The sequence below is a fragment of the Hyla sarda genome, chromosome 9 (assembly GCF_029499605.1).
Source record: "Hyla sarda isolate aHylSar1 chromosome 9, aHylSar1.hap1, whole genome shotgun sequence".
NCBI lineage: Eukaryota > Metazoa > Chordata > Amphibia > Anura > Hylidae > Hyla > Hyla sarda.
In genome coordinates, this window is record NC_079197.1 from 104770207 (window position 1) to 104797981 (window position 27775).

Consider the following 27775-nt stretch of genomic DNA (forward strand, 5'->3'; position numbering starts at 1 on the left):
GCTGGGAGCTCTGAATGGCCGGTACTGAGGAGCCGTTCAGGGATCCCGGCAGTGTTTTCGAATAGAAGCGCCGAGGTGGGAAGAGATACATAGAATCACTGGGGGGGGGGGTATATGTCTTGCCCCCACAGCGCTTCTTTATATCTTGCCCTCCGCAGCGCATTTATATATGTTCCCCTCCGCAGCACATTTATATATGTTCCCCCCCACAGAGCATTTACATATGTTCCCCTCCGCAGCACATTTATATATGTCCCCCCCCCCGCAGAGCATTTATATATGTTCCCATCCGCAGCACAATTATATGTTCCCCCCCTGTAGCGCATTTATATATGTTCCCCCCGCAGTGCATTTATATGTTCCCCCCTGCAGCGCATTTATATGTTCCCCCGCAGCACATTTATATATGTTCTCCCCGCAGCACATTTATATATGTTCTCCCCGCAGCACATTTACATATGTTCCTCTCGCAGCGCATTTATATATGTTCCCCCCGCAGCGCTATCATAAGCCCTCGGTAGCGCTATGAATGAAAAGTATTCTACAGCAGCGCATCTGGCCGGTGCGATGTGCTGCTGAAAGAATACTTGTCATTCATAGCGCTGCAGCGGCATCTGTATAGAGATGCGCTGGAGGGATTAGACATATATCCATATGTCTGTCCCCACAGTGCTTCTATAGTCATATTCCATCGCAGCGCTATGAATGAAAAGTATTCTTTCAGCAGTGCATCTGGCCGGCGGCGATGTGCTGCTGAAAGAATACTTTTCATTCAAAGCCCTGCAATGGCATATGATTATAGAAGTGTTGTGGGGGCCAGACTTATGGATATAGGTCTAACCCCTACAGCGCATTTATATACAGATGCCGCCGCAGCGTTATGAATGACAAGTATTCTTTCAGCAGCGCATCGCCCTGGCCAGATGCGCTGCTGTAGAATACTTTTTATTCATAGCGCTGTGGGGGGAACATATATATATGTGCTATGGTGGGAACATATATAAATGCACTGAGGGGGGAACATATATGTGCACTGCGGGGGGGGGGGAACATATATAAATGCGCTGCGGGGGGCAAGATATATAGAAGCGCTGTGGAGGCCAGATATATTACCCCCCCCAGCGATTTTATATATCTTTCCCCACCGCAGCGCTTCCATTTGAATACCCCGCCGGCAGCCCTGAATGGCTTCTCAGTACCGGCCATCCAGGGCTCCCTGCAAGGAATTTAAAAATGAAAGTAAATACATCATACATCACAGGGGAGTGGAGCATGCCGTGCCCTGTTTATTAACTTCTAATCGCATCAGGTCTTAGAAGTGAGACTCAGTGCGATAAATCCCTCAGCCCCTATACTACAACCCCCATCATGGAACAGAGTCTGTTCCATGATGGGGGTTGTAGTACAAACACTAATGTAGCCTCCCCAGCCACCGACAGACTCCCGCAGCCGGGGAACTAATACCCCCATCATGAAAACAAGTCTGATGGGAGTAGTAGTAGTCCCGGCTGTGGGAGTCTGTAGGCAGAGGTGTTAAAAAATTCCGTTCATGAGGGATGTTATAACTGGTCTTAACGGATGAATATGCCCGTTATTTTGACAGGCATTATTCAGCCGTTAGCACCCGTTATTTAATCCTTTATTATACATCCGTTTTTACACAGAAAACGTCTGTACCTGGGCCAGTTATCTGCAATATTTCTTGTTTCTATCTTTTCCTAGGAAAGTTGGTCGACAACCAACATGGCTGTCACCATGTGTGTCATTCAGCTTTACCTACATTGAGTTAACTTAAGGGGACCACAGTGTTTGCAATGAACAGTAATTGTCCCAGCGGTAAGCCCGCGTCAGGATAGATTTACTTGGTTTGTAAAGGTTGGAAGTTTGGGAAGTCAACAACTGGATAGACTGCCAACAGGCTCCCACTGAGTATTAGTTATGGTGCTGTTTTGGTACTCAAGGATGAGGATAGGTGTTGTAGATGGTAATTTAATGTAGATGTGTTATAGCTAACCTGATGGTCCCCCATTAGGCCCAACAATGGTTTTATGAAAGTGTTGTTCCCCGTAGTGTAAAGTTCAGGTATAAGAATTCCATACATTTGGATAAGGTGAAACAACTTGAAAATTTACTGAACGTTCTGTGCAAATACATTTACAATACAGTCTCTTTAGCACAGAGTGGACAGTTACAAATTTTAAGTAGATGAGTGGAGCGTTGATCACTGTCCCTTTAAAAAAAACACCCTACTAGCAGATGACTGGCATGTCTGTAATGCCACCTTTTAAACATTTTAGTGGATTGCTAGTGGGAATTTATGCTGTGGTGCAAAGACTCGTATTTTTACTCAGAGGCTTGTGGAGGGGAAATGCTGAAGAATTTATGTGGCATATTAAACCACACAGCACTAACTCCGACCATCGGTCACTGAAAAGATTAGTGTATACAGAGGGGTCATTGATCAGATTTCACTTCCTCTGGCTAGTAGATACTCTTTGTGAAGCTGAAAATTGAAACATGATGCTCTCACAACATGGACTCGAGACAACCTTTTGGGTGAAATCTCCAACTCCATACAGTGTCTTCATCATTGCACACGTGACCCAGATCTGTCTCAGGTGTAATGTTACTTCCAACTGGAACAGGACTTGTACCCTCCTTGAAACAGGCTTCTGGCCTGAACTTTACTTCAGCGAAGCTAGGAGAAACACTGTAGGTACACTCTGAATAACTAGTCTGCCTAACAGGAGTAGAGCTAGAAAAACTTGTTTCTGGCCCAAGTCACATGAGAATGAACTGGTTTAAGTCCAACCCTCTGGGGAGGGGTAATTGCACTAGGGACTCTTCCCACAGCCTTTCTGAACCCTTCTGTATAGAAACTAGATAAGGAACATGTAATGACCAATGAATCACTTAACCAATACAAGAATATGCAAATATTTAACTCTTACACAGTAGTGAGACCTTAGTGTATGCTAATATAGCTATGCAATACTCAAAAGTAGTTTATAATTGAACTCACAGTACCCTATGTAGAGATTTACAGTATTCCATTAGCAGAGGATATTCTCAGCCACACTTTAATTTCTCATATATTGATCGCCATTGTTTTTCTAAGGAAGAGAGTACAGTAGCTACTGCAATTGAGACTAACTATTATATAACCTCTCCTTTGTCAAGAGACATAATAGAAAATATATCTAACCTAATTTTCTTTATTGATTTAGGTGTTGTGCGGCAGAAACTAAAGGAAAATATGAATGTGTCTGTTTGTGAGCAAGAGTCACCTTCCAAAAATACCAATATATCTTTTCCTTTGGAAGCCTCTCTACTTGAAAACCAGAGTGTCTCATTTCAGAATGAAGCTGTGTTTAGTGAAAGTGATGTGGATTTCCATGAAAGTCTGTTATCTACAGGAGATCAGATGGACATTACTGAGGACGACTCAGAAAGGGATGATGTTAATGCATTGCTACAAACCTGTGATTTTCAACCTATGTATGAAAACAATATTACAGTTATGGTCAAAACAACTGAAACCAAGGAAACCAATGAGTCCCCGGAAAGTAACACTTCTCCAATAGAAAATCCTGATTTGATCACCAGTCAAGGCCTGGTTTGTGGTGCATTAGGAACTTACAAGCCAAATCAGGAAGAAGCAGAAGCACCTACAGTAAGTGAAATAAAAGATGAAGAATACAACGGGCATGAAAACATCTGTTCAGATATACAAAGTGATTTATTAAATGTGACAGAAAGTGAATTCGTTGCGAGTGAGACCTTACAAAACTGCATTTTGTCAGTGGAACCATTAACTGCTATGATAAAGGATGAGGATATTCAAGAGGTCCAGGTTTCTCCTGAATGTGTTGGATCGTATGAAAGTGATAATGAAGACCATCTAGGTACAATAGATATAATACAAAACGCAGCCATTATCTTAGATGTGTCGGATCAATTGGTTGCAAATGATGAGGTTAAAGACAAGCGTTCTTCTTCAGAGCAAAACACAGAAACCTCCGATTGGAGTATTACAGAGAGTAGTGATGAACGGCCTGATACTGATAATGTAACTGATAGCAAGGCATATGCTGTAACAACAAATGCTAAAGACTTTAGCTACACAAAAGTCTCCACCAACACCCATGATTTTGGCATTCAGGCAAATAGTAAAACTTTCACAGAGACAGTCAAAGAAATAAAACCTGCAGAGCCAACATCTAACAGTAATGTTAAAGGACCCAACAAACCAGTGAGGTTTACTGTAGCCCCAGCGTGGCAAAGAGCACTTTCAAGTGGATCTAATATCAAAGACAGCCCCTTCATCAAACATGTGGAAGGTAATATTACCTCTGAATCTTCTGATGGTGCAGAGGAGTCTATTGTACATGGTAACAGTAGCAAAGAAAATGTTCAAAAAAACAAAGAAGAATCATGTGGACATTTTGGCGTCAGGCTAAGGCGGACTTCATCTTCGATAAAATATAGTGAAGACCATCAAGAAGAGGTTTCCAGACAAGACTTGTCTCCTGTGGATACCTCATCCTTGTCTCCAGGGAGAAACCTACACACTCCTAAAAGGCAACATGTTAACACAGACTGTGCAAAAATGTCACAAATGTCTTCTGCTGAAGAAAAATCCACTCCAGAAAGTAGGAATCAACCGAAACCTAGAGCAGAAGATCATATACCACAAGAAAACTCAGGTACTTTTTACCATTCTAATTATATGATATGATTTGTTTATTTAAAAGTATTTATTAAAATAGTTAAAAATAAGGTAAGGTGGTGTGTGTAGCAACCTATGAACTAGATGAGGAAATGGGTAACCAAAATCTGATTGTCTCTATAGACCCTGCTTTTTAGTCAGTCCAATCTTTCAGCCAAATGAATAACCTATTGTAATCTGGGTGGGTCTATGCTTCCATATCTTTATACGGAATATACAGTAGCAACAGTTGCCAGTATTTTACTTAAAGGTGTGACCATATGCAGAACATGTGGATGCAAACATCATATAAACCCAAATGAAAATGATAAACATTAATAATAAAGTTTTTTGTTTTTTCTCAGAACCTGCATGGATTACAATGGCAAAATTGAAACAAAAAGGTTTTCAGGAGCATCCACTTGCCAGAGAGCAGAGTAGTATAACTGAACACAAGAAAATAGAGGTATTGAATACTACAGATGGTGAATATCTCATATAAGTGTCATCCTTTGCCAAATGCGCTGAATTTTGAATGCTGGATCACCTATGCTGGTTCGTCTATATCTAATTTGGGTGTAAAAGGTGAAAGTGCATGAAATCCATAAATGACGTTGTTTGTGCCTGTATCAATAATGCATATTTAATGTCATTACCTGCATTAGTGCCTCAACCCAATGTAGACACACTAACTCGTGTCCACAATAATGTCATTTAAGGCAGTGACATCAGCCTTAAAGGAGTTCTGTAGTGAAAGATAACTTATCCCCTATCCAAAGGATAGGGGATAAGTTATAGATCGAGGGAGGTCCGACCGCTGGGACCCACGTGATGTCCTAAACAGGGCCCTGGCAGTCTGCTGGAAGGGGGCGTGCTGTTCCCCGCATGGAGGGGGGGGTGTCGGCCGCGGCTTCCTGCAGAGGTCGGAATGGCCACTTCCGGCAGAATGCCAGGGGGGGGCATTCAGGAGATCGCAGGGAGTCCCAGCGGTCAGAATATACTGTCTATAACTTCTCTCCTATCTTTTGGATAGGGAATAAGTTTATTTTTTACTGCACTACTCCTTTAAGGAGACCATGCATTTATGATCAATTTGTATTGTCACTGCCTGTCACACACCCCTTGTGGCAATACACCCTTGTGGCTATACCACCCATTCTGGAGCCTTACAGGGAAAACCTCAGCCCTGCCATTTTACCTTCCATATTACATCACCACAGCACAGGTACATTATAAGCAAAATCTGCTGACACCTCTGTCTGTCTCAGGAAATGTCCAGAGTAGGAGCAATATCCAGAAAGAAAAAGAAACACGCAAAACAGCGCACACCCATAAATATCAAAAAGTACTCTTTATTAATACATGAATCAAAAAAACAGACAAGATTCTTAAAAACATTTAAAACAGGCCTAAAGCAGCCAAAGCACAAAACAGGGTGAGCCCCCTCAACAATGAGAGAAAATAGGTACCTCATCTGGGTTATATAAATGCACTGGGCCCTATTTTATGGGCTCTGTAGTGCGTACTTTTCATTATGGCTATGCCTGTACTGAGTATGGCAACATTTGAAATAACAACCAAATGGTTTCTATTGATGATACATAATAATAATGGCACACAAATTGTCTATGATTATAATAAAAATTGCTTTAGTTTATATTTATTTTTATTGCTTTTTAACACTATATGTAACTTTTGTGATTTTGTATTTATGTTAATTTATACTCAGTGGGAGTTATAATCACTTGGATGTATTATGATGAGTTCATCTAGGGAATATTGTATGAAATTATTTAGGGATATGGATATATATATATATATATATATATATATATATATATTGCTATCTAACGATTTACTATTTGTATAATATATTTTATTTTATTATTATTTATTTATTTTAGATATATGTAGGTGTGTTCTGATGTGCACATAGGTGGATTAGGTGATAAGACATTCTATATATATGTCCATGGTTATGTTTATGTTTATGTGTGTGTTCACGTGGGTTGCTACCCCTGTATACTGGATATCAATAATAATAACCATTTCTTATACTGATGTGTGGGGTATTAGCTGGCCCTCTCTATATAGGGTCTAAACTTGTATGTTAAATATGGACTATGTGATGTATATTTATGGATGGTCCCTCATGAGGTATAAACTTGTCGTGTTAAATATGGACTAGGTGATGTACATCTATGGATGGTCCCCCATGAGAGATATATAGGTTTTGCCAAAATTGGCTGTATCACACAGAGTTTATATGGTATGCTATCTATTTTGTATATTTTTTACTAGCTTAAGATAATGATTTTAAATTTATCTATAAAGTCTTCTATGTGTATTTTTATGTCCATGTGAATAATATAAGATCGGCTTATTGAAATACATAGTATTGAGGCACCATTATTGTGAAAGATTATGGTTCATAGTGAGGGGAATGGATGAATTAGTTTGTGGCCATAGTGTTAGAGCGCACAGCTACAAGTGATACACATAGGGGTATGTCAGGACATAGCCCGAGAATGAATGAATGACGGAGTGTATTCTGGAGCGCACTGCGCAAGCGCAAGCAATGAAGTCTGCAGTATGGAGTGCGCATGCGTGGATGGTGTTTGGAGCTACGGATGTGATCCGGAAGTCTGTAGTATGGAGTGTGCATGCGTGGATGATATGTGGAGCTACGGGTGTGATCCGGAAGTACAAGCGAGCGACAGCGCTCGGGTAGGAGACCCGGAAGTAGAATCGAGCGGCAGCGTTCGGACATGAAACCACAGAGACTCACAAGTATCTCCTTCTGGTAAAACAGACCTTTGTAATTAAGTTGATTATGTAATATATATAAGACAGATGTAAGGAAATAGAAGCACAACACCCCTGAGGAAGTTGCTGACGGGCAACGGAACGCGTGGGGTCTTTAGGGGGGCACTTGCCTGGTAACACCTCCACTAACCGTCCTGTGTCACTTCATCATTACTTGCTACATGAGAATACAGGTTGTATATGGGCTGTTGTGATGAATATAGTGTTATGCGGTAGCTTATTTGTATGACATAGTGACGATATTGATGTACTGTAATAGGCAGGTGCCCTGGGTGGGGTTCCTTTGTTGAGGGGGCTCACCCTGTTTTGTGCTTTGGCTGCTTTAGACCTGTTTTAAATGTTTTTAAGAATCTTGTCTGTTTTTTTGATTCATGTATTAATAAAGAGTACTTTTTGATATTTATGGGTGTGCGCTGTTTTGCGTGTTTCTTTTTCTTTCTGGATACTGTACTACATTTGATACGTATAGCAGCACCCCTTTTCTAATTGATGTTGCTGAGCCCGCTCACATTGTAGTGATCAGAGTAGGAGCAAATTCCCATAGCAAACCTATCCTGCTCTGGACATGGTCAGAGGTGTCAACAGAGAGCACTGTGGTCAGACAGAAAATACATTCAAAAATAAAAGAACTTCCTGTGGAGCATACAGCAGCTGATAAGTACTGGAAGGATTAAGATTTGTAAAAAGAAATAATTTACAAATCTGATATAAAAAGGATTTTTCAGTCCTCAGCATACCACCTATTACAAAATAGATGTATGATGGGATATCTGTTTTCCTTAGAAAAAATGTAGGACCCACTAGACCAATCTTAAATCTGTATGATTTATTCTAAAATTTTAACAACATATAACAATATGATATAGAATGTATTAGCACAAACTGCAGGGCCCTACGATTGTGCATATTAAAAATAGATATCACCTAATACCCCCAGTTGGTACACACACATAAATACTCAATTATACAGTGGTCCCTCAACATACGATGGTAATTCGTTCCAAAAGCTTATAAGGTACCTGTGCTGTGGTGATGTAATATGGAAGGTAAAATGGCAGGGGTGAGGTTTTCCCTGTAAGGCTCCAGAATGGGTGGTATAGCCACAAGGGTGTACAATTTGATCATAAATGCATGGTTTCATTAAAGGAGTAGTGCAGTAAAAAAATAACTTATTCCCTATCCAAAAGATAGGAGAGAAGTTATAGACAGTATATTCTGACTACTGGGACTCCCTGCGATCTCCTGAATGCCCCTGGCAGTCTGCCGGAAGTGGCCATTCCGACCCCTGCAGGAAGCCGCAGCCGACACACCCCCTGCATGCGGGGGTCGGCACGCCCCCTTCAGCAGACTGCCAGGGCCCCGTTTAGGAAATCACGTGGGTCCCAGCGGTCGGACCTCCTGCGATCTATAACTTATCTCCTATCCTTTGGGGATAAATAAAAATGTAATTAAAAAATCTCTTTAATCTCTTCAATTGTGATGCCATATGGTCTCCCGATCCTGCTGCCACATCCAGACGCTCTGAGGCAGTGATTCTAATAGCGACGCCTGTAGTCTGCATGTGACTTGTAAATTTTTTTTAGAATATTTAATATAATTTAAACAAATAATTGCTATATAACCCACTGACTGTTGACTGGGGGTGTCAGATGTCACTTGGGATGAAGTGGATGACAGAGTTAACCAATTAATGATGGCAGATGGGTTGCTGGTCGAGACATGACTGCTAGCTGATACCAGTAGCTCAGGCCTTTCGCTGCGACTCCTGCTGCCACTCACCCCTAAGTCTGCTGCGACCTCTGCCTGATGAATTAAGGCCTCTGGCACTTCACTGCCTGACATACTTAGTGCATATATGAGGGGAGAAAAATGCGCTCCAGTATGCTTAAAGCAGTATTTGTGTACAACACCAGCCGGTCTGTACTTTTGCCTGGCATTTCACAGTATCTTGGCCCTTGACACTTTAACAGGAACAAAATAGTACACCACTTAGATGTACATATGTGGTATGCACTTATGAGTGGAGAAAAGTGTGCTACAGTTCACTTAAAAAAGTATTTGAGTAAAACACCTGCCGGTGATTACTTCTGTCTGGCTTTTCACAGTATCTAGGCCCTTGACAGATTAACAGGTACAAAATAGTACACTACTTAGATGTAGGTATGTGGTATGCACTTATGAGGGCATAAAAATGCGCTACAGTACGCTTAAATAAGTATTTGTGCACAACACCAGCAGTACACAACATTGCTGCAGCACACAGTTGCTGTGTACTAAACCAAAAATTGCACTCTCACTCTCAAAGACTATTAAAAATGGACTGCTGGGTATGTATTATACAGTCTACAGACTAGTATAAGCAGCAGATCATTTGTTGTGGAACAAAGACACAGAGTTGCGCTTAAAACTTATTCCTCCCTCCTCTGCTAAAGTTTCTCCAGCTGAGCCAGCTTGTTCAAATGTGACTAGGAGGTGAAATGCTGCGGGAAAAAGCTTTTCTGTGTAACACACAGCGCTCTCTGTCCTATCTCTCTGTAGTGAAAGGATGAAGTGACTAGCCGGAATATGGCTGCCGATTATATAGGGCTGTGACATCACAGGGATGACTGGCTGCTGATAGGCTGCATCCTGCATGTGATTCAGGGTCATCCTGCCTACACTTGTTCCTGCCTTCCCAAGATTCCTTGCCCCATGTCCTCACATGTGGATCTGCCATTTTAGATGCCTGGAGCCTGGACCGCACAAAATGGAATTTAAAGAAGCGTTTTGCGCAATGTAATTGCGGCGATATTCACATTCATTGCAAATCAATTTTTTCCTTAAATTCGTAACGAATTCGGATTTGTCAGATTCGATTTGCTCATCTCTAATCCCATCATACATCTATTTTGTAATAGGTGTTATGCTGAGGACTGAAAACTCCTTTATTATATCCTGTTTAATACTTTTTTTCTCTTTTTGGGTGAGAGAATATTTCAGTTAATCTTGCATATTTATCACTGTGAGCTGCATAATCAGATTTTATTTTACAATTTAATTTACAAATCTGTTTTAACTTTCTGGCACCAGTTGATTAAAAAAACATTTCACCAGAGTATCATTTTAAAGCTGCTCCAATTGCTTTACTTCTCTGATCCTAGATCATGCTCACTCCACCGCTTGGTATTACAGTTAAATTATGCAAAAACATTAGAATGTCAGGAAACAATTATAGTATCGCAACTTTGTTATCCTTCATAGGAAACGGAATGTATCCAGAAAAAATATATAGTCACCAATCCACAAGAAGAAGAGAAGAGATGTGAACAAGCTGCTGAAAGTCCAGGTATTGCATTGAATCTATCATATTGTATTGTTTTGTTCTAAATGGACCCCAATAAGAGTACAAATAACAACTACATAAATACTAATAATAGATTGTATAGAAGATAGGAAGTTTGACTCAATGTTGCACTAGATTAAGTTTTTTTTAGAGTTATCTGGAGAAACCCACTTACCATAAGATGCCTCAGGTGATCTATTCTCTTACCAAGTTTAGTTATTTTCTGTCTGACCACAGTGCTCTCTGCTGCCACCTCTGTCTGCGTCAGGAACTGTCCAGAGCAGGATCAAATCTCCATAGCAAACCTCTCCTGCTCTGGACAGTGCAGAGAGCACTGGATAGAACAACACAACTTCCTCTGGAGCATACAGCAGCTGATAAGTACTGGAAGGATTAAGATTTGTAAATAGATGTAATTAACAAATCTATATCACTTTCTGGCACCAGTTGATTTGAAAAATGTTTTTTCCCTCTGGAGTACCCCTTTAAACATAAACATTAAGGGAACTATTACAAGGAACAACACATGCTGTGAAATGAGAGCAGGGCTTGTTTACGACGTCTGTTACAAGGTTCAACTATTGTGTCGGGAGGGTCACATAACAATCGCTGGATTGTTCAAACAGCTCTATTAAATGGTAAGATATATTGACTGAGTGAGATTTTTTAGCAAGGTAAAACAAAACAATCAGCTCATTTGTCGGGTGATTTCTGAACTGATGTATGTAATAGGGCCCTTACAAGATCCATGGACACACTTTCCTGACAATTTGCATCAGGCATAAAACTAGTCCACCAATATCCCCTTACCCTTGCATGGTTAGACTTAGCATAAAAAATAAATATATGTTACCACAGAGCAGTCTCTGAAGTTTATTCACATCCCAAAATGATCAGACCCCACCACAAAAAATACAATTCAGAATCAGAAAATCAATGAGAACAAAGTCCAGAATGGAAATGGTCATGGCACTCACATGTCAGTTACAAAGTGTTGGTATATTATTTATTCCATGCCAAAGGACATCAGGCCGTTTACATCAAGGGAGCGGAACAGATTTGACAACAATCGTTTCGCATCGTCTCTCTGTTGGTACTGGAGATGCTGCAAAACGGGCGTTGTCCCATCTGTTCCGCTCCTTTGATGTAAACGGACGGATGTCCTTTGGCATTGAATAAATAATATGCAAGCACGTTTGCAACTGACATGTAAGTGCCAAAAACAGGAGAGAAGGCGCTCCATAGGGTAATACCACCGGAGATAGGGGGGGAGGGGAGAGTAAAAGCTGATTTAAAACTGCTCACCCTGGGTGGTTGTGTAGCAACATACACAACAATGGGAACAGCTTGGATACAATGGTCCATCTGCAGCCCTCCTGGTGTGGAGTCCACAATGTGTACATGCGAGAGAAGGCTTCATTAGGAAGTATAGGAGTACGTCGGCGCTGAACGGACCCAGGACACAGCAGGTAGGAAAATAAAATCCAGTTTATTTGATGCAACATGTTTCCCTGCGCAAGCGCAGATTCATCAGGCATCATGCCTGATGAATCTGCGCTTGCTCAGGGAAACGCGTTGCATCAAATAAACTGGATTTTATTTTCCTACCTGCTGTGTCCTGGGTCCGTTCAGCGCCAAAGTACTCCTGTACTTCCTACTGAAGCCTTCTCTCGCATATGTAAGTGCCAAGAACATTTCCATTCTGGACTTTGTTTTTGTTTGTGATAATATTGGATCTGAAGTTACAGAGCACCACAGCGTTGTCTATAGCGGAGGAGTTCGAGTATGTCACCCTCAGTGGGGGAATCCAGGTAAGTGTTCTGGTCAGTAGTGCCGGTTACACGTTTTCTATTTTTAGAAAAACAATGAGATCTGCAAATATTTTTGCTTTTCTAAGGGTGTGTTCACACGTACAAGATCCTGCGCAAGATTTTCTGCTACAGATTTAATTGTAAACTAAATGACTGAGCACAGCTTCAAATCTGCAGTTACAAATCCTGCACATGAAATCTGATGCACAAATATTTATGTATGATAGTATATATCACACTGTTACTGGCCTATTATACTACAACCAAAATTACAAATAATGACACTATATAAGGGACAAAAACGCTGCCATACAATGAATATTCAGTATATTTGGAAAATGTTCAGATCCTTTTACTTTATCACAATTTGTTATGTTGCAGCTTTATGCTAAACTCAAAGAAATCAATAAAAAAAACTTGTCAACATAGTTTGACAATTCATGGAATCCGTTAGATGAGTGTGAACTTAAAGGGGTATTCCGGGCTAAAACATTTTATCCCCTATCCAAAGGATAGGGGATAAGATATCTGATCGTGGGGGGCCCGCTGCTGAGACCCCCCCCCCCCCCCCCGCACGATCTCCCTGCAGAACTTGCCTTGTATGTGGGTGCTGATTCTCCAGTTTCGGAAACCCCCGGGTTTCCGGGACTGGGGACGTGACGCCACGCCCCCTCCATTCATGTCTATGGGAGGGGGCGTGACAGCCGTCATGCCCCCTCCCATAGGCATGAATGGAGGGGGCGGGGCGTGGCGTGAAGTCACGTCCCCAGTCCCGGAAACCCGGAGGTAAATATTATTTAATGGGTGGCATTACACAGACAGGGGTGTGTATAATTTATGGTCACTACAATCAAAAATTAAGTTTACGCCCATCTGACTGATTGCCTGAATTGTCAGACTTAGTGTAAACTCTCATATCTCTAGAACAGGAGAGTGTATCAAAAAACAGTAAGAAGGTTTGTGATCAGGACACCCTAAATTATTTAATGACATAAATCATTTTCTGTGGTTGGCCACAGGGCTTCTTGGATGAGTAAATATACACAGACAGATATTATTACCATACAGCATCCATAAAGTAACAGATACCAGCTAAACATATCCTAGACACTTACATGCAGGGACCACAGGTGACATCTTTTTTTATTGGATTCATTCCCTTTTCCTGTCTTTTCCAGTTTGGCTGAGACCACCATAAAGACCTTCACCATGACATGACTTTTGCTGCCCAGACATATTTTCTTCTCCTGTACTCCTTTTCCCTCTAAGCAGACATCTTGTCTGTAGTGCCCTAGACAATAACAGCCCCCCCATTACATGCTAATAATGTCCCAGATGGCTATAGTGGCCTCTTTTTGTGTTGGGCACAACAAATAGTTCCCCCTTTTGTGTCCCCTGTAGGTCCTTATAGTGCCTTTAAACAGTTTTTTTTTTTAAACAGCCTTTAAGTTCTACTAATCTAGCCCTGTTCTCATTGGAATGATTGTGCCATTGAGATCCTCATCATGTCCTTTATGTCCTATAGGCCACAGGCCTAGAGAAGCCTGCGGCTTAAGAGAATAGATGTTGGGCAGGGAGCCTATGACTCTTTGCTCTGCCTTATCTGTGAACTGTATTTTGGTGTTTTTTGTAAGGTTTGTGAGGTATAACATAATGAAAAATTGATAAAGACTCATTTAAATACTGAACTTTTCTTTTCTTTTAGCTGAATCAGAGGTGGCACAGCCAGTTTCAGAGATGAGCACCCATTCTCCACAGCCACCAAACCCAGATGAACCACCATGGTTTTCACTAGCCAAGAAAAAAGCTAAAGCCTGGAGTGAGATGCCCCAGATTGTGCAGCAGTTATAAATATGTATTGCATCTAATTTCTATGTCTTTATTAACTGTGAGCAAGCATCAGCCAATGACCATATGAAATTCTGGATGTAGTCTTATTTTATAAGCGTCTTAATGAAAACCTGTTTTTTATACTTCAGAAGGGCTTAGTGGAAGATATATATTCATTCTAGCAGATAAAGTTCTATAATGTGTGATTTTTTCCCCCCTTTATTTTCAATTTAATATTTTCCATAACTTGCCAATAAAAAACAAATAGGATCAGTATTGTAGGTTGCATAACATTATGATTTTTTTGTGCAAATAAACTTATCAGGAGTGGTGCAAGATTTTATGGAGACCTGTCACCATGAACCTTATTTCAGAACTATCAGCATCATGTTATAGAGCAGGGTTAGCTATGTGGATTGATATATATATATATATATATATATATATATATATATATATATATATATATCTCTCTTTATGGGGGAAAATTCAGTATAACTTGTCCTTTATTTATTGAAATATGTGATCTTTCCATTGTTAGGAGTCCAGCTGCTCTGTTTTTGCCTGGAAACCTTATTGTTTTTTTGAACCACCATCAAGGCTGGCATCTGCAAAACACGTTCTATGAGAAAGTGATCTTGTGGTTGTCCATTATTGTCATCTTCTGGCATTAATCTGGGAATATGATTTTTTACACTTGTGTTATAGCTTGAACCGATATTTGAGGATTTCATGTTGTCACTTAATAATATCAGTATGCCAAACTTAAAAGGCCTTGTTTTTAAATGGTAAGATCACTAAACTAAACTCTTTAAAGGAAAACTCCAGTGAAAATATATATATTTTATCCATTATGACCGGGTGGCTGTAATAAACATTAACTTACCTTCCAACGCGTCCCAGTGCCGGCCTATATCTTCCTCTATTCAATTCTCGGCCTCAGTCCTCTTCTGGTTTTTGTTCCCGACACGTAGCACAGCGACTATGCTAATCACCGGACGCAGTGATGTCCTGCTTACCAACGATGATAGGCTGGGCTGCAGTGTCATGTAATGGACCTGGGCAACAGCAACAAGGCTAGGCCCAGACTTATGCCTAGCACCAGTAGATGCAAGCAAATTGCCCTGGCCAACGATTAGCAGAGCTGCAGTGTTACGTGTTGGCACCAAAAGCTGGAAGAGAAACAGGGCCAGAGGACAGGGTGGTGATATTGGTGGCACCAGGGGAGCGGAGGAAGGTAGGATAATTATATTTATTACATCAGTCCAGGCATAAGGGATAAATAAAAATGTAGTTGAAGTTCTCCATTAAACAGAATGGCATGTTGAAGAGACCATATTTCAATTTGCAAGAATTAACATTAACTACTTAGAATAATCCTAACTGAACTGTAGATGATGCCAACTGATTGCCCAAAATCCCACTAAAGTCAATTAGAATGGTAAACAGTAGTTTTATTATTTTTTCAGTTGAAATAATGGAACAGAAAAATGTCAATGTGCTTAATGCTATAGATATTCACTTTTTGACTTTCTATGTAAGAAATTCTTGATTATATAGTCTATGTTTTAAAATGAGATTATTTCTTATAAAATGGTTCAGTCACCTTGAATAATAGTTTTAAATTCTCTACTGTTGAAAGTAAATAATAGCTGTTACAATATAAAGTCTTCACCAAACTGAAAATTGTGGAAAAACAAGTTATGTTTTCTGTTACAATTGACTTTTACACAGTTGGCTGGATTCTAGAATAAGCTTCATGTGTAGAACCAAAAGGAGCGTTTTGGTGCTTGCAATGACAATAAATAAAAACTGTAATTCTAAACATAACTAAACTGTACATGTAACCACTGCCTTAGCTGCCTTGCAGCATTCTAGATATGTGCAGAGTATTAAAATTGTTGAAGCATTGTGCACAATTTATTTGCAGCTTGCGCTCGCTTCATTTTTGTATTTTTTTTGCACTTGGAGGAGGCGTGGCTTAGTGTGTGCAGATAAATTAGTTTCGTTTTTCATCTACATAATTGTGTACTCTGCTCCCTAGGTGGCGTAGGAAGTAAGAACGTGGTTGTTGTGTGCCTTTTCCGCCATTGCACAAACTTTATTATGTTGCATGTGCTATTTCTTAACTAAGACACACAAACCCGCCCGAAAAATGGCACAAATGAAAAGGAAATGGGCCTTCTCTTTTTCCTAAAAGAAGAGGCAAGTTTTGTCCCATGGGCGTCAAGTAAATCAGGGAATACTAAACACGAGCAGCACTGTGTCTCAGTCTGCGGTGCTTCCACTCCGCAGATTCATGTACTTGCAGATTCCTGAAGATTCTCATCCCCATTCCCCCTTTCACTATTTATCAGTGATCTTCATTTTAGCACTTGATAGGTTAATGCTGCATAGACTGTCAACAGGCCACTCACTGCCATTCAGTTCTTACTGAGAAGGTTTATGCACTGTTGACAACGGAGCAGAGGCGACCACCCCTGTGATAGTCAATGGACATGGTTGCAGTAACCATTGTTCTTTTATCAGTGAAGAAGAAACTTCCTGTTAAGAACTGAGGTGAAATCTGCCAAGTTGACTAGCTACTAGCATATCTAATGGCCCCAAAAGATTGGGAACCTGGAGAGATAGGGAAAGATAAAGAATCTGAAGATTTTTGAAGAGGCTATAGATCCCATTTAAAGTAGTCCTGTCAGCAGGAAAACAGTGGCGTAAATAAACCATTGGCTAGATGGGCTACTTATTGGGATAATAAGCATACTTTTTCTTTCAATAGTCCTCTCCATCAGCAAGGTATGAGACTTTTTTCTATTATGCAAACAAGGCTCAAGTGCCCAAGGGGCGTTCCCCAGCTTGGTAAGAGCCCAGTTAAGTCCTCTCCTGCTGAGGGGTCTTCACATTCTAATATAGAGTCATTCACAGTTTTAATATCCCTTTAGAAATTCTCTGCAAGTAATCTGCACTGTCAAACAAAGCCGCCATGACTTTTCATGTATATCTACAAGTGATCAAATGAATGATGCACTTTTACAGACCATATTATTACTTGTTTTGTTGGATATTGCTCTTGTAAATGTGGTATATAAACGTGTTTACACCATATGATACCTGCTTTAGTGCTGTTTCTGCATGGTCTGTATATATGTACCAAGCTTGTACTTTGTCCTTTTCCATGTGTTTGTCTTATAGTATTTTTCTAGTCTTTAATGGAAATACATTGTTTATTTTGACATGTTCACAAGTGTTTATTAAATGATCCAATTTATTATTCATACTGGCCATTTGTCTTCTATAGTTCTGTACACACATGCTGCATCCGTGCAGTCCTTAGTGTCCAAATAAATAATGCGTTAACACATACACACATGAGATATACATAATTTTTTTTAATGTGGTTCAATATGACTCATTAAAAGATTAAGACTGAGCTCACTCAGATTTATCAAACTGTGTGAGAGAATAAAATAGTGATTTTCCCACAGCAACCAATCACAGCTCAGCTAACGAGCTCTGGTAAAGTGAAAGCTGAGCTGTGATTGGTCGCTGTGGAAAGATCCCTCTATCTTTTCTCTCACACAGTTTGAAGAATCTGGGCCACAGTGTTTCAGTTAGTACAGTGATCCCTCAACATACAATGGCCTCAACATACAATAGTTTCAACATACAATGGTCTTTTCTGGACCATTGTAACTTGAAACCAGATTCAACATACATTGCTAAGGAATCTGCAAAACATGTCAATGGCTGGAAGAACCGACCAATCAGAATGGGCATTTTACTGGTAAACCCCTGTATTCCTAAAGTGCATGCACTGACTGGTGTCTAGTAGCGCTCCCTACAGTACAGGGTAGTATTACATGTTCTGTACTACTTTTAACCTATGCCAGGGTTAGCTGCTCCTTTGGAAACAAAGTAATAGCGGCTCAATTTTACTTTTTTTTTAGTGCATTATGTGTACTGTAGAGGAACCTGAAGAAGCTTCTGTCCTCTACATAGACCAGTGTTTCCCAACGAGGGTTCCTCCAGCTGTTGCAAAACTACAACTCCCAGCATGCCTGGACAGCCAAAGGCTTTTTTGCAACAGCTGGAGGCACCCTCGTTGGAAAACACTGAAATAGATAATGATTTACAGCTCCTAGATGATTTTTATTACTTTTATATGTAAGGATTTGCTTTATCTATATTAGTTATCTACTTATTTTTCTTTAATCCCCACTTTTTCCTATTTTTGGATGACGTTTTGGTGGCTTCAGAACCAATTACCAGGTTTCCATAGAGTTATGGTCTCAACATACAATGGTTTCAACATACAATGGTCGTCCTGGAACCGATTAATATTGTAACTTGAAGGACCACTGTATTTTGGTCAGAATTATGAGCCAAAACCAGAAGTGAGTACAAAATCACAGAAAAGGGTACAAATATTTTATTATAGTGGAGTGATTTTCCCATAGCCAATCACAGCTCAGCTTTCACTTTACGAGGGCTCGTTAGCTCAGCTGTGATTGGTTGCTATGGGAAAATTACTCCACTTTTTCTTTTACACAGTTTGATAAATCTGGGCCTAGATGTTCTTTTTGGGGAGGAGTTAGATAAGGAGGATGAGGAAGTAGGACCTCATGAGGAGGATTTGAAAATGGAATCTGTCAAAGGGATAGGGGATGAGGAAACTACACAAGGTGACATTGATGATGATGATGAGGACCATGATGACCAATCCCCTGGTATAATGGGAAAGAGAAGCAGAACAAACTGGGAGCTCAGAAAAGCTGGCAAGGATTTAACATTCTGTATTCCCCCATGACATGAATTGTTACCAAAGGGATGTGCTACACCACCTAAACAACCAGGTTGATGCAAACCAAAGCTGTGCCCTTTCTCTGACACCATCAGCCAAAGCCCATGGACTTCTGGGCCACCAGATTAGACATTGGCCAGAACTTGCTCAGTTTGCTATGGGCGTTCTATTTAGCCTACCCTCCAGTGCAGGGACGTGCACACATAGGGCTCAAAGGGGGCTTGAGCCCCTGCCTTTTCATGCACCTGCCCCTTAATGCCCCTTTTTTTTTTTTTTTAAAGGTGTGAGGCACAGAGGCACAGGGGCAGGAGTGTATAGAGGATCAGCTGGTAGAGATAACAGCAGGGGACAAGAAGAAAGAGCAGATACATGCTGGGGGTTGCAGTTTTGCAACAGCTGGAGGCACCCTGCTTGGGAAACACTGCTATAAACCAATAGTGTTACCCACCTGTGCCCCTATAATGCCATTCCACATCTATATCTTCCCCACATCATCAGTCCCTACAATCTTTGTATTGTCCCACCTTTCTTGTGGACCTGTCCAGAGGAAAAGTTGCCCATAGAAACCAATCAGATCGCTGCTTTCAGTGTTCAGAGGCCTTGTTAAAAATGAAAGAAGCAATCTGATTGGTTACTATGGGCAACTGTACAACTTTTCCTCTGGACAGGTTTTGATAAATCTCCCCCATTTTGCTGCAGAATTTCTGCTGGTAATTCAATAACAAAATCCAGAGTATAAAATCTGCAGCAAAAAAATCTGTAGCAAAATCCCAATGGCTGGATTCACACTGTATTTGTGTTAACATTTAAAGCACAACTCCGTTGCTTATGATAAATAACTATTGTGCTGAACCAATTTGGCTTCTAAATACCTTAAAGGGGTACTTATTTTTTTTAAAGAACTGGTGCCAGAAAGTTAAACAGATTTCTATTTAATAATATAGCAGTTGTATGTTACAGAGGAAATTCTTTTCTTATTAAATTTATTTTTTGTCCTGTCCACACTGCTCTCTGCTGACACCTGTCCATGACAGGAACTGTCCAGAGCAGGAGAGGTTTGCTATGGGGATTTTCTCCTGCTCTGGACAGTTCCTGATACAGGCATCATATGAGGAGCCTTGGCCTGTTATATGACACTGCGCTCATTGTATCACTGGTCAAGGCGAGAAATCGCTGCGCCCGGCAAAAAGTTCATCGCAGTGTTTCGATCTGTGCACAGGAAGCAGAAAGAAGGCCGGAACGGAGGACAGAAAAGCTATATCAGTGCAACGGGGGAGCTGTGGATGGTATGTTAAAGGGGATAAGTGTTTGATCGCGGGGGGTCCAAACGCTGGGCCCCCCCGCAATCTCGTGCACGGGGCCACAGCTCTGCCGCGCAGGAGGCGTGCCAGCCGCAGCGTGACGTCACGGCTGACACGCCTCCTCCATGTAGTTCAATGGGAGAAGCGGGGAAGCAGCGGGTTGCACAACCCATGACAAACCCCCCACCCCAAGGGATATTTGTTTTGCCTTTTTTATACAAATGTATTAAAAAAAAAATGCTAATTCTTCTTATTTTGGTACACCAATTCTGTTGCAACTTCCAAAAGGTAGGATTTGGAACGTTTGGAAAAATCCATGGCGTCTTCTTCACTTGCCACACTCAAAACATGTTGCTACTCCCAAAAAGGGTTATTTTTTTCGAGTGATTGGAAAAAGCCATTGCCTCTTCCAATATCTCTGCATGCAATTTTAACACTGGCAGGCATCTGCCAACAAACTAGGATTTTAACCTGTTCATCACAAACCAAACTTTTTTTTTTTTTTTTTTTAACTCTTTTGCTGACCTTGTCCATCCCTTTATCTTATGATGGCTACTTCCAGTAGGATAATGCACCATGTACAAAGCTCACATCTCATACATGACAATGAGTTCTCTGTACTCCAATGGCCTCCACAGTCACCAGATCTCAATCTAATAGATCGTCTTCGGGATGCAGTAGAATGGGAGATTAGCATACTGTGTGATGTTATCATGTCCATGTGGAGCAAAATCTCTGAACAATGGGGGAGATTTTTTAAACCTGTCCAGAGGAAAAGTTGCTGAGTTGCCCATAGCAACCAATCAGATCGCTGCTTTCATTTTGCAGAGGCTTTGTTAAAAAGGAAAGAATCGATCTGATTGGTTGCTATGGGCAACTCAGCAACTTTTCTCTGGAATTTCGCATGCAGATTCCACCTCAAAGCCCAATAGACTTTTATGGGATTCCACACTCCCATTCACACTTCTGAATTCCGCACAAGCCAGAAACCACCCAAATTAACGTGGAAGTGGAATTGGTGCGGAGGTGTGGAAATTCTGCTGTGTGAATAGACCTAAAGTATGACACAAAGAATGAATGCAATTCTGAAAGCAAAATTCAGTTCTGAAGGCAAGCTGTTCCTAATGGCCAGTGAGTGTACACCCTGTTCCAAACTATTATGCAAATTATATTTTTCATATTTACCTAAATAATTGATGTAAATAACAGTCAGCATAATTCTCATGTTATAAACTATTAAGATAACAATTCAAATGTTATTGAACAAACCTCCTAATGATAAAATTTTATTAAACATAAACTTACATTGCACTGTCCCAAATTATTACGCACAGTAAGTTTCAAAACACTTTATAGGTTGTAAAGAACTGAAAATTGTCATTTGTTGTGTCTGCAGCATATTTACTGAAATCAAAAGCTATTTCAACCAAACTTATAACAGCATTTTAACTTTTTAAACATTTTAACAGGTCACGTTACATTTTAACATAGGACCCCTTATTTGATAGCAGCTTCACAAGTCTTACAACCATTGAACGTGGGAGTTTTTGGACAGTTTCTGCTTGAATTTGTTTGCATGATGTCAGAATATCCTCGCAGAGCTGCTGTTTGGATGTAAACTGCCTCCCACCCTCATAGATCTTTTGCTTTTGGTTTCTCCAAAGGTTCTCAATAGGATTGAGGTCAGGGGAGGAGGGAGACCACACCATGACTTTCTCTCCTTTTATCCCCATAGCAGCCATTGATGCAGAGGTATTCTTTGCAGCACGAGATGGTGCATTGTCATGCATAAAGATGATTTTATTACAGAAAGCATAGTTCTTCCTTCTGTACCAGGGAAGAAAGTGGTAAGTCAGAAACTACACATACTTTGCAGAGGTCATCTTTACACCTTTGGGGACCCTAAAGGGGCTGACCAGCACTCTTCCCATGATTCCGGCCCAAAACATGACTCCAACTCTGCCTTGCTGACGTCGCAGCCTTGTTGGAAGAGGGTGTCCGCCCACCAACCATCCAATACTCCATCCATCTGAAAAATCCTGGGTTGCAAGGCACTCATCAGTGAACAGGGCTGTTTAAAAATAAGTCTTCATGTATTTTTCTGCCCAATGCAGCCATTTCTGCTTGTGAGCATTGGTTAGCGGTGGCCGAATAGATGGTTTATACACAGTTGCAAGACTTTGGAGGACTCTACACCTTGATGTCCATAGGACTCCTGAGGCTCCAGCAGCTTCAAATATCTGTTTGCTGCTATGAAATTGCTATTTTAGCAGCTGCTCTCTTGATCTGATAGATGGATCTGGCTGAAAAGTTCCTCAATGTGTCTTTATCTGCACTAACCCTGTGCTCTGAATCAGCCACAAATCTCTTAATATCTAATGTTTTCATACCTCGTCCAAGGCACTGAACTATTTCATTCTTTTCGGCAGAGAGATCCTTTTTCTTACCCATATTGCTTGAAAATGGTGTCTGCTTAATATTGTGGAACACCCACCTTTAGTACTTTTTCCTTAAATTGGACTCACCTGGTAATCTAATTATCACAGGTGTCCGAGATTGTTTTCAGTGATCAAAAGAGCCCTGAGACACAATGCCATCCATGAGTTAAACTGAAAAAATATTTAATCTTTGTGACACTTAAATAGAATTTGCATAATAATTTGGAACAGGGTGTATATGCCCTATATCAGTGATGGCAAACCTTTTTGAGCCCGAGTGCACGCCAACTTTTTTTTTCCCTCAAAGTGCCAGCACAGCAATTAAATCAGAATACTGACGTTTAAGTTTAGAAAAAAAACACTTAGGTAGGCAGTATGTTCCCCCGCATTAGGTTGTAGTTCCCCCTCAGTAGGTAGGCAGTATAGTTCCCCCACACTAGGTTGTAGTTCCCCCACATTAGGTTGTAGTTCCCCCACAATAGGCTGGCAGTATAGTTCCCCCACATTAGGCTGGCGGTATAGTTCCCTCACATTAGGTTGTAGTTCCCTCACATTAGGTTGCAGTTCCCCCACATTAGGTTGTAGTTCCCCCATATTAGGTTGGCAGTATGTTCCCCACATTAGGTTGTAGTCCCCTCACATTAGGTGCAGTATAGCTCCCCCACAGACATACAGCCTTCAGCCATATACAGTGCATGGCTGGAGGCTGTATGTCTGTGTACTGCCTCACAGTGCTCCGTCCACCGCTCCTCCGGTCAGGGGTCACGACCTACTGCTATGGCCTATAGGCCATAGCAGTAGGTCCCGAGACCGGAGGAGCGGTGGTCGGAGCACTGAAGTTGAAGTGTAGCTGGTAACTTACCATGCCGGCCAGCACGCGTCATCCTCCCCGATGCTCCGCTCCTATGGGCGCACGCACGGGACATCAGTGATGTCCCTGTGTGCGCTACCTCCCGGCGGCCCCTGCATTTTTAAAGTTAACGCGGGGCTGCAGAAAGGTAATTGGGACATCCTTATGTCCCGAAAAGATCTTTCGGGACACAGGGATGTCCCGGTTTGCCCTGCCTGGTGAACTATGGCCGCGTGCCCACAGAGGGGGCTCGGCGTGCCCCAGGTTTGCCATCACTGCCCTATATAATGTATGTGCAGTGCAGGGGTATATTTTGCAGTTTTATATGTTGACACATATATGACGTTCTTAATGTCTGCTATATATATACCCGAGGTATGCACATATCTATACATGAATATCTAAGCCCCATTCGCCTTATTAACAGACCTCAGATCAGAATTAAAACAAAAAACAATATACCTTCCTCTAACTGCTATTGGTGAAGATAATATGAGAAGAAGCCCAGGCGTTACATTAAAAAAGGTAAAGCTTGTTCTCTTTTTTTAAAGTTATTTCTAGTACTAAATGATTTTAACTAGTACTGATTTTAAGGTATTTTTAAGTAGTGATTTTTTAAGGCTAATACGGACACTGACATAGAGGTATAAAGTGAGCTTATAGGAAAAGGCAAATTATTTTTGCACATACTCCTTTTTGCTTCAGTGTTTTTTCTTTAGATATTAAGAAAATATGTTTTTGAGAAACTTTCCATGGTGATCTTCAGAAATCATGTGAGATGAAGCTATATCTATACAAACCATTGAAGTCTGGAAAAAAAATGTTAACGTAGCGATATGAACTTGCTGAATGTAACCTTTTTTTTCAATGTAATCTAAACCAGATTTCCTTTTAAAGAGATATCTATAGAACATTCACAAATATGCAAAACATGTTGATGTTTTACATTTGTGGGAATTTTTTTTTTTTTTTTTTTTTGCTTACACAGCTATTTTCTTTATAAACAGATCTTCTTCAACGTGACCACAGAATGATTTAGTCTAGAAACCAATTTCAGCAAACAGAAATTCTTTGTTTTTGGCATTTACATGTTAGATGAATGGGGCCCCAGCAGTGAATTCCATAGAGGATCCATTTCTCCATACCAGCATGTCTGGGGTTAGGAGGAGTTTAGGATCATTTCAGATCACATGTACAGCTAAAAAGCAAAAGAAACAATGTTGTTGTTACCCAAAGCAGCCAATCCCAAAAATACTGTCATTTTTGTTTCTAATCTTAAAACATAAAAGCTGTATTGTTATTGGTTGCGATGGGCAACAGTGACCGTTTTTCTTTGATGTCAACAGTTCTATAAATAATTCCACTTTCTGCTTATGGACTAAAACAGTCTGAGGCAATGTACCATACTGATAACCATACAGGCATATTAAATAAACATGTATAATAACATAACATAATCTATATATATATATATATATATATATAAAACTCAATGTGTGTATGTGCATATGTGTGTGTGTGTGTGTGTGTGTGTGTGTGTGTGTATGTGTGTATGTTCCAGCATCACATCCTATAGATATTAACATGAAATTTGGCACACATGTTACTTATATGTCAACAACAAACATAGGATAGGTGATTTAACCCTTACTCACCCCCATTTGCCAGGGTCTGGGTTTTTGTTTAAAGTCCCATGCAAGTCAATGGGAAATATGTTACTGCATAACTTCCAAACGGCTGGAGATGTTTCGATAATACTTGGTCACATGTTACTTATATGTCCACTTAAAATATAGGATAGTTAATTTAACAATTAACTATCCCCATTTGTGAGGGTCAGGGTTTTTGTTTAAAGTCCCATGCAAATCAATAGGAAATGTAAGTTCCCACATAACTTAAGTACGGCTAGAGATATTTCAATAATACCTAGTCACATGTTACTTATATGGTAAATAAAAAGATATGATAGTTAAATTAACCGTTACCTACACTCTTATATAAAAGATGGGCTTTTGTTTCAAGTCCCATGCGGGTATATGGGACTTCAAGTACCTCACTCCACAAGCTCCACATCTCCTGGTGAATGTGTCAATCCGGCTTGCAAGCCACACCCTATCTCACAGACATGCCCACATTTTAAGCCCCACCCCTTTTATTATCTACCCTTTTTGTGCATCGGTCTGGCTTGCAAATAACGCCCAGTCCCACAAAGCCACGTCTCCTTCAATTTTCAGCTTACGATATCTTCATCACAAATCAGTCCCACCTGAGGACGGGACATAAGTACGGGATATGAGGTCGGAATATAAAGACGGGATGTGAGGGCGGGATATGAGGATGGTATATATGGATGGACAGTATATGAGGTCAGGATCTGAAGACGGGATGTGAGGACGGGATATGAGGATGGTATATATGGACGGACAGTATATGAGGTCGGGATATGAAGACGAGATGTGAGGACGGGATATGAGGATGGTATATATGGATGGTATATGAGGTCGGGATATGAAGACAGGATGTGAGGTCGGGATATAAGCACGTGATATGAATACGGGATATGAGGTCGAGATATGGGGTTGGGATATGACAACAATATATGAGGATGGGATATGAAGTCAAAAGCTTTCTCCTTTGTTTATTTTCCTCCCCAACAAGGATTAGGAAGGAAAAACTGGGCAACGCCGGGTACTCAGCTAGTTATATACGGTATATATAAATCTCATCATGTGTGTGTGTGTGTGTATGTTCCAGTATCACTTTAAAACCACTAAAGATATTAACATGAAACTTATGTTACTTATATGTCAACAACAAACACAGAATAGGTAATTTAACCCTTACCCACCCCCATTTGCCAGAGTCAGGGTTTTTATTTAAAGTCCCCTACAAGTCTATGGGAAATATATGTTACTGCATAACTTCCAAACAGCTGGAGATATTTCAATAATACTTGGTCACATGTTACTTATATATCAAATAAAAATATATAATAGTTAAATGAATCTCTAACCTGCCCCAATATGTGAAGGATGGGTTTTTTGTTTCAAGTCCCATGCAAGTGTATAGGACTTCTGGTGCATTACTCCACAAGCTCCGCTTTCCATCTCCTGGTGAATGCAGGTTAGTCCAGCTGGCAAGCCCCACCCTCCCTGCATGCGATCCACTGTGAACTTTCCTTAACTGCAGGTACTACTGCTCCCAACATGGTGCACACTCTGCTCCATGCTGGGAGCTGTAGTACCTGCATTAATAGACAGATCACAACAGGTGTCAGAAGTTACACTCGCTGCAATCTGTCTAATGATGCAGGTACTACAGCTTCCAACATGGAGCAGAGTGTGCTCCATGTTGGGAGTAGTAGTACCTGCAGGTAAGGACAGATCACAGCGGGTGTCACTCCATAACATAGCAGAGATGGAGTGGCTCTCTACAGCGCTCCCGGCTCTGCACTATGCTCCGGCCGGTAATATGAATAGAACATATTTTCTGCTGAGAGCGGTGATTGGCTGCAACTAGAGATGAGCGAACTTACAGTAAATTCGATTCGTCACGAACTTCTGGGCTCGACAGTTGATGACTTTTCCTGCATAAATTAGTTCAGCTTTCAAGTGCTCCCGTGGGCTGGAAAAGGTGGATACAGTCCTAGGAGACTCTTTCCTAGGACTGTATCCACCTTTTCCAGCCCACCGGAGCACCGGAAAGCTGAACTAATTTATGCAGGAAAAGTCAGCAACCGCCGAGCCGAGAAGTTCGTGACGAATCGAATTTACTGTAAGTTCGCTCATCTCTAGCTTCAACTATTCGGCAAAATATGAATATGAATTTCTATTCACATAACTGGCTGGCCCGGAGTACAGAGCAAAGATACGAGCACTGTAAAGAGCAGCT

General features: G+C 40.8%; 1 protein-coding gene across 10 annotated transcripts in view; it reads left to right on the forward strand.

The window, feature by feature from the left end:
• Positions 1–17773, forward strand: part of KIAA1210 (KIAA1210 ortholog) — a 182228-nt gene extending 164455 nt beyond the window's left edge. For all 10 annotated transcript variants that reach the window (XM_056537764.1, XM_056537763.1, XM_056537765.1 and 7 more), the window contains 4 exons: positions 3228–4706; positions 5074–5174; positions 10775–10859; positions 14373–17773. In XM_056537764.1, coding sequence (XP_056393739.1) covers positions 3228–4706; positions 5074–5174; positions 10775–10859; positions 14373–14518 — 1811 coding nt within the window. In that variant the 3' untranslated portion in view covers positions 14519–17773. The remainder of the gene's footprint in view (positions 1–3227; positions 4707–5073; positions 5175–10774; positions 10860–14372) is intronic.
• Positions 17774–27775: the final 10002 nt, after the last annotated feature.